This window comes from Acanthisitta chloris, unplaced genomic scaffold (genome assembly GCF_000695815.1).
Source record: "Acanthisitta chloris isolate BGI_N310 unplaced genomic scaffold, ASM69581v1 scaffold3582, whole genome shotgun sequence".
NCBI classification, from domain to species: Eukaryota; Metazoa; Chordata; class Aves; order Passeriformes; family Acanthisittidae; genus Acanthisitta; species Acanthisitta chloris.
Window position 1 is genome coordinate 21,724 of NW_008660889.1, and position 8,339 is coordinate 30,062.

Consider the following 8,339-nt stretch of genomic DNA (forward strand, 5'->3'; position numbering starts at 1 on the left):
GGGTCACCTGTCCCAGCTGTGTCTCCTCCCAATCTCCCATGCACCCCCAACTTCCTTGCCAGCCTGGCAGTATGGGAAGCAGCAAAGGCCTTGGCTCTGTGTGAGCTCTGCTCAGCAACAACAAACACATCTCTGCATTATCAACTCTGTGCTCAGCACAAATCCTAAACACAGCCCCATACTAGCCACTGGGAAGAAAGTTAACACTACCCCAGCCCAAACCAGCACACTGGTCTAGAAAAAAAAAACAACAAAACCCCAACAAACATTTCCCCTTCTTCTGGGAACTTAAAATCTTTCCTTTGAAGAGTTAGAAGCCAAAGTCTTTCACTTAGTCTGGAAAGAGAAACAGCCTCCTGTTGTTTTTAAAATCAAGCTTCAGTGTTACCTCTCTAAGGGCAGTGAGGGCTGAGCTGTACATCCCAGGGCTTATAGGATCTCCTGTATCTTGTGATCTTTGAGTTAGGAGATGGGATGTTACAAAAACCCTAAGTGTGCTGTGGAAGACCTACTGAAGGGCCTGAGCTGCTCTGCTTGTAGAGATATCATGTGGAAGGCTCAGCAGGGTAAAGAGCAGCTGGAATACCAATGAGTGGTCTGACAGATGTTCATCTTTCTGACTTGCTTGATGTACACCAGGGTCAAAACCTGCACCAAAGTGCCCATTTTGGCTGAACTGAATCCTGAAGTAAACAGTGTTAGGAAAAAACTCCCTGGCAAAAGACATCCAAAAAGCACCATAGTCTCACCCCAAACCATTTGTATGTTAAAAGCCAAAACCTGAAATTTTTCAGAAAATAAGGTAAAGGGAAGTCTGATACGTTTCATTTAGTTACTGAAAAAAATACCTCACTTGGACAGAGCAAGTTACATATTTCCCCAGCCCTGTCTGACCTCTCTTTTGCCCCTTTGAAAAGCCCTGAGACCAAGCTCATAGCTACTTCACAAGAACTCCAAGGATTGATGCAATGTTTGCAAAGCCCTGTGCAAACACTGAGCATTGTTAAGCACAAAGTTGTCACCTTAGCAAGAACTTCTTGCCAGGACAGTCTGTCAGCACTTTGAAACACACAGGGAGACGAGGTCACATTTTTCCCAGCTAGCTTTTTGGTGCAAAGAAAGTGTTTGCTGTATGCATTTTTGCTTCTCAGGCAACTGTGGAAGAAGTACAGCACACATGGTTATCTCGGAGTGCATATTGTTTGACTTCCTCGGCTGAAATTTGTCACCTCCTTCCCCTGGGTGAGGTCCAGTCATCATTCACCATGAACTCCCTGCCCAAGCAGCCCTGGAAGTCAGTAAGATTTCATGCAGTGAGGGCACTCCACTATCAGCCTTCCTATACTGGTGGAGAGGCATAAGCTTTGCAGAAGGTTAAAGGCTGTAGTGAGTACCTGAGATGTCACAGGTGTAGAGCTGAGCATGTACACCAAACACAGGAATGGCAGCACTCAGCCTGAGGTGGTCACAGATGAACTCCCTGTTAGGACCAGGTCTGCTCCCAAGCCAGGGCTCAAAGAATTTCTACTAACTGCTTTCCAGCTCCAACTTCAGAGGATGCAAAGTTGTAACAGCTTATGATGCTTCCTACCAACTTAGTTCTTGCAGAGGGATGCTACACCAGTTTTGCTTCTGAATTTATAGCTTGGTGCATCTGGCCAAGTTGGTAGGCTGCAAGGTTCAGGTGGGGCCGTGGGGAGGAGGCACTTGTTGCTATTCAAACTTCAGCACCATGTAGCACCAAGCAGAGATCAGAGTGCTTTACTCTGCTGAAGGTGGCCACTTCCCCTGGACTTGGCGCTGGTGAGGCCACACCTTGAATTCTTCTGCTTCTCATGTGCAGTGCAGAGTAAGCCAGACTTTATCACTAGGGAAATTCAAGTTAGGTATGTGCTGGGAAGTAATAAAACAGAGGAACAAGTTGCCCAAAGTCCATCCTTGAGGGTATTAATGATTCAAGAGCACCTTGGAGTCACTGAGGGCAACTGTGGGTTTGGCTCTGCCTTGAGCAGGGAGAGGACTGGCTGAAGTGACCCTTCCACCTAAATGATTCCCCAGTTCTAAGACTTCCAACAGTGGAAACCTCAACTATAGAAAATCATAGAATCAGTCATAGAATCATTGATTGATATTGCTTCCATATATCAGTCATTGATTGATATTGCTTCCATAGATTGGAATGATCAGAAGGTTTTAAAGTGGCATCAGCATATAAGTTAGCTCCTTTAGGTAGTCACAGCACAGCCAACCCCTTACACAGTGAGCTGATTTTCTGCTCTGGAGAGAAGAACTAGGAGCAATTCTAGAGGTGTTTCTCATTTCACACATCAGTCCATGCCAGCACTGCCTGGGCCTGTGCTCTGACTGCTGCTCTCCCTGTCTCCTCAGCACACTGCTGCTGGTGATGAAGGTGGAGGACAGTCCCTGGTGTCTCCTGGGAGCTGCCTGGAGGATTTCCGAGCGACTCCTTTCATCGAGTGCAACGGCGCGCGCGGCACCTGCCACTACTTCGCCAACAAATACAGCTTCTGGCTCACCACCATCGACCAGCCCTTCCAAAGCAAACCCTCTGCAGACACACTCAAGGCAGGACTCATCCGAAGCCACATCAGCAGGTGTCAAGTCTGTATGAAAAACCTGTAGAAGCTTTTCACAGCCCGAGGAACCACCTCAGCATGTGGCTCTCACACAGTGGAGCCTTCTGTGGTGGTTAGACAGCTGAACAAATCGTGTTGGTGCTTTTTTAACTTATTACCTCAAGAGCTGAATGGAAATTAATGTTTTTTAATGTCTCTAAACCAAAAGAATTATAGCACAAATGAAGCCTAACACACAGAGCTAGTGCTCTGTTCTCCTACTACACAGTATATAAACACACTTTTTGCTAGTCTAACATTACATCATTTGCCAAATGGTAGGAATAGTTGCAGCTTTGGAACACCAAAAAACCCTTCAGCAATAAATGGTTGCCTTGGTCAGATACCCACTGCGTTTACTTGGAGAGGATATATGTTTCTTTCTTTTTCCTGTATTTGTCACACCAGTAAACACTAACAGCTGCAGCTCCATAAATTAACACAGAAAATCAAAGTGCTCAACCCTTGCAAAGTCCTGATGATGTATTGTCAGCCAAAACACTTCTGTCCTGCCTTGAAACCTAACTTCAGTTTAAGTGCCTTGTGCTTGGGCATTTCAGATGCATCCAAACCAATCACCTTGTTATGTGTTTGGTTTCTTTCAAGCCTCACCAAGCTGTAGCACTTACCCACTGGCAACAGCAGAGAAGCCCAAAGTCCTCCCAAAAATATTAACCACAAAATGCAACTCTTCTTTGGTGAGGAGAATATACAACATTGAGAAGCATTTTGTTTTTAAACTTGATGCTGTTTTTCCTAAACATAGCCCAGGCCAAAGATGTCTGGCCCCACCATGCTGTGGACATCTCCAGGAAGCAAAGCATTTACTTGGCACCACCTTTCCCTGGAGAAAAGGCTTGCTAAGTGCTCAGAATGGCTAGCTCTTTTCTTCTGTAGAGAGAAGCAATTCAGCCCAAAGTTGTCTTGCAAGGGGGGAGGAAAGGATCAGCTGCAAATTTTGTATTCACACAGTCTGAATATACACCTGAATGTGTCAAACTGAAGTGGAAGATACCTCCACAGCAATGCCAAGTGATTTTTCAGTAGTTCACCTCACTCCTGCTTCAGGTGCTTCTTGGCTTTTATAATTACATTCCATCCTCACTGTATCATAAATAAAACCTGTTTTTTCTACACCTCCATTTGTTTGTGATTTCTCCTTCTCAAACTGTGGGTTTCTGTCTGATGCACATGGGCTGCTCTGCTGGGTTAATCTGCACCTAAGGAATTAGAAGAGCACTCCCAGAAAGCTCCTCCCACTGAAACTCAAACACTTCAACCAGGCACACACTTATCTCGTGGCACTACAAAAGATCCAAGAGGAAACCTGTGTGTCTAAAATTGCTTCTTTAAACTGAATGACTAAAATAGCACTTCATCTATTGCTAGAACAATTTAAGCCAATAAATTGTGATGTTGTAGATGAAAATAACCTGTAGAGGAAAATAACCATGCTCTGCAATGGTCAGGAAACCAACACTTGCCAAACTTGACAAGTGTTCCCTGCACAAAAAAAAAATTAAACGTATAAATTGAGTTCAAGATCTTGGAATCATTGGATAGTTTGGGTTGGAAGGGACCATAAAGGTCACCCAGTTCCAACCTTCCAACCTCCTGCCCTGGGCAGGGACACCTCCCACTAGCCCAGGCTGCTCAGAGCTCCATCCACCCTCACCTTGAACACTTCCAGGGATGGAGCAGCCACAGCTTCTCTGGGCAACCTGTGCCAGTGTCTCACCACCCTCACAGGGAAGAATTGCTTCCTAATATCTAATCTAAACCTACTCTCTGTCAGTTTGAAGCCATTCCCCTTGTCCTGCCACCACATGCCCTTGCAGAAAGTCCCTCTCCAGCTTTCATGTAGGCTCCTTCAGGTACTTTCCTAACACAGTATCTGACTTAGATTAGTTGCACATACTGTTAAATACATCCAGAAACAGAGAAATTGCCTGAGTTTGACATGATAAACTTGCCATATTGCAGCACTGAAAGGCAAAGGCCCCAAACAAACTGATCATAGCACTAGTTGTTTCAGCTAAATAAACTAAAAGCATTGGACTACACGTGAGATGAATCCATTCCACAGATGCCAGTTCTTTTAAATGATACGTGGCAGTACCAAATACCCAAGAACAGACAACTTACCTCTTCCAGGTGTTACATCAGTGGGTACAGGATGAGCACACAACTATCACTTGGGATTTTTACAGCACATAATTCTGGCAATGAAGCACAGAATCACAGGGTCAATGAGGCTGGAAGGGACCACAGGGGTCATCTGGTCCAGCCTCCCTGCTCCAGCAGGGCCACCCTAGAGCACATGGCTCAGGGTTGTGTCCAGATGGTTCTGGAATATCTCCAGTGAGGGAGAATCCACGACCTCTCCGGGCAATGTGTTCAGTGCTCAGTGACTGCACAGGGAAGAGGTTCTTCCTCGTGTTCATGTGGAACTTTCTGGGCATCAGTTTTTGCTGTTCCCTCTTGTTTTCTTGGTTTCCCCCACTGAGCAGAGTCTGATCATCCTCTTGGCACTTTCACTGCTTTAAGGGCATTCAAGTGGAGGTTACACAGATCTGTTAGAACCAATTAGGTCAACAACAACAAACTATTTGGATTTTCCTGGCTAATACATTGCCTAATCTTCCTACAAAGCTCATTTTCTTGGTACAGAAAACTTCAGCAGATAGGTCTTCCACCAACAGCTCCTTTGCCTCTTCATGTTCTCTGACTCACGTGAGCTGTTCTTAACCAGTTTGTTCAGAGCAGCACAGACACAGCATTGAGTGGAACAAACCAACCACAACCCCCCCAAGGTGCTAAGCAGGCTTGAACTTCTGTACTTTGTCTGTGTCATGTGCTGCAGGTCTCTGTGCTCTCAGCTGTGTTTCTCCAAAGCCTGTGCAATCACTTCTTTGGGAAGGGGAGAGAGTTCATGCACACAAACACGTGGAACTCGCAGCAGCCAGAGGATTTCACCTGGTCCAGAGCACTGCCTGGAGGGAACTGTTGTACCCAACCTGCCTCAGCTGCAAGTTTACCTCCTCTCCCATGAAAACAGGCTGGGAGAGCTGGGGTTGCTCAGCTGGAGGAGAGAAGGCTCCAGGGAGACCTTATAGAAACGTTCCAATACCTAAAGGAGACTTAAAAGAAATATGGAGAGGCATCCTATAGCAAGGTCTGTAACAACGAGGCAAGGGACAGCAGCTTTAGACAGAGAGAGAGAGAGATAGCTTAGGTTGAACAGAAGGGCATTGTTACCATGAGGGTGGTGAGACACTGGCACAGGTTGCCCAAAGAAGCTGTGGCTGCTCCATCCCTGGCAGTGTTCCAGACCAGGTTGGATGGGGCTCTGAGCAACCTGGGCTAGGACAAGGTGTCCCAGCCCAGGGCAGAGAGTTGCTCTGAGAAACCTGATCAAGGTGAAGACATCCCTGATCACTGCATGGAGATTGGACTAGATGAGATTTCGTAGAATCATAGAAATTAGGGGTTGGAATGGACCTTACAGATCATCTAGTCCCAACCCCCTACCCTGGATGAAGCCTTAAGCAACCCTCTCTGGTGGGAGGTGTCCCTGCCCGGGGCAGGGGGTTGGGACTAGATGATCTGTAAGGTCCATTCCAACCCCTAATACTCTGATTCTATGATTCTTCACTCTGGTCACAGCTCAGTGTGAGCTCCTGGGTCACCGCAAGCATTGGAAAACTCTAGGAGCTGTATGAAGTGTTAGCTCCTTATTTCTGCAGCCAGGAGAGAAACCATCCATGTACCTCATTATTGCTCCTTCACGTGCCTTTCACTCCCCAAAAGGCAGTTTATCTTCCCTTCCTCCTGCATTAACCAAGTCTCACGTCAGAAGATGCCAATCTACACTTCCCTCCAGGCAGAGGTAATTACTACTCCAGGTAGTAATGTCATGGCAGAGCTAATAGAAATCAAAGCTGCAGCTTTGCCTGAGCACAGCGAAGGAGGAGTGGGAAGGGAGACAGAACACAGGTACTCAACATCCTGGTGTCCCCATGAGCACCACAATGAGGTCTTCACAAAAATTCAGACAAAACTGACTCCTTCCTTCCCCCAAAACCACTTGGATAACTATATCAAAAATAATCACAAGAGGAAAAAAATGACAGATAAAACTTCCTCCTGCACCTTGCAATGAGCTGTGATGCTGCTTGTCAACACACAGAGGGAGAACAATATGTATCCACAGGGATTTTAATAGTTCAGCTCCTGAATTGTACACTGTCACACCTGACATAAAAAGGTTGCAATTGATTTATTAGCTACAAATATAAGTTAGACCTGGATTTTCTCTTGAAAGAATAAAAAAGTACCATGTGTTCAATCTTCCCAAGTCAGAGCTGCAAGGGGAAAGAGGATAATCATAAGAAAGTTGTCAGAAGGACACCGAGAGATCGTTTCTGTGCAGCATGAAATGGCAAGTCATGAAAAATCAGAGTCCTTCAAAGCTGTCCCAAGGATTGTCACTACCAAATGCACTAACACACCCTTTGCCTGAATTCAGGGCCCATGGGAACTGACAAGTCTTACTCCATCATTTCACTCACGTTCCCGTTTTTATCCACAGAACATCCCAGAAGCCTTGAATGGTCAGAAGATTTGTTTCTCTTTTTCACATAAACCATTTTTAGTCTATTTATACTGTGACTTCTCCTTTCTCCTGAGCTGCAAGCTCTTCTTGCTCCTTATTTCGCTGGAGCAAACAATCCCTCCCCTTTTCCTATGCCACACAGACGGTTCAGGCACAACACCCTGACTTTGTCCTTTTGGCTGGCTTGTAGTCCGTGATGTCCACAGTCTGTGGTGGCCCCTCAGCTTTCTGACGGACGATTATGGGGACGACCATCTCGAACACAGTTTCAAAGAGGTAATCCACCTTGTATCCTGTCTTTGCACTGGTCTCAAAGCACATTTTCTCAGCTGCTGGAACATCCTTCTCATCCAGCATTTTGTACTTCAGGATCTTTTTATAGAGTGCAATTGCATCCTCTGCGTGGACTTGTTTTCGCACCTTGGAGCCACAGCTGCCAACAGACTTCTCCCGCCTGTTTTCATCCACAGCCGAGCTACAGTCATCGCTGAGGTCAACCTTGTTTCCCACAATAGCGAAGATGCAGTCAGCACTTGCACTGTCTGTCAGTGCCAAGAACCTCTCCTCCAGCTCCGTCAGGCTCTGGAGGCTGTTCACGTCGTACGTGAGGATCACAGCGGCTGCTCCTCGGCAGTACATCGACCCGAGGCCATGGAACTGCTCCCGCCCTGGCAAGGGTTGAAACACAACACCAAGTTAGTCTGCTGGAAGCTACATTATGAACCAAGTGAAAGAGCTGAAGGAGTTCAAAGCGAATTTCACAAGTCTGGATGAAGCAGTCAAGGGAAAAATGTGCTATTTATAGCATTTACAGTTTTTTTCCTTCTGCTTCTCCTTAAGAGTCCAAGAGTGCCACAGAACAGCTCAGCTCACAGCTTGCTCAACTCAGATCTGTGGATGAGTGAGTGAGTGAGCTCACACAGCACTCACACGGGCAGAAAGCAAAACAGAGTTGGGTTTTTGGTTTCAAATTCCATACTAGTTGATTTATGTCACATTAACTACTCTTGTGAGGCCCCACCTGGAATACTGCACACAGTTCTGGTGTCCTCAACATAAGGAGGACATGGAACTGTTGGAGCAAGTCC

General features: G+C 46.2%; 2 protein-coding genes across 2 annotated transcripts in view; one reads left to right on the plus strand and one right to left on the minus strand.

The window, feature by feature from the left end:
* LOC103797759 (collagen alpha-2(IV) chain-like) overlaps window positions 1–2,747 on the plus strand; it is a gene marked incomplete at its 5' end in the record, with an annotated part of 23,539 nt that extends 20,792 nt beyond the window's left edge. The window contains 1 exon segment of the mRNA XM_009069989.1: window positions 2,389–2,747. Within this exon segment, the coding sequence (XP_009068237.1) occupies window positions 2,389–2,643 (255 nt within the window).
* A 4,651-nt stretch (window positions 2,748–7,398) lies between these two features.
* On the minus strand, window positions 7,399–7,919 carry RAB20 (RAB20, member RAS oncogene family; the record flags this gene model as incomplete). The annotated part of the gene is made up of 1 exon (XM_009069990.1): window positions 7,399–7,919. A coding segment is annotated over one exon (521 nt), but the record flags the coding sequence as incomplete, so codon positions are not given.
* Between the last annotated feature and the right edge of the window lie 420 nt (window positions 7,920–8,339).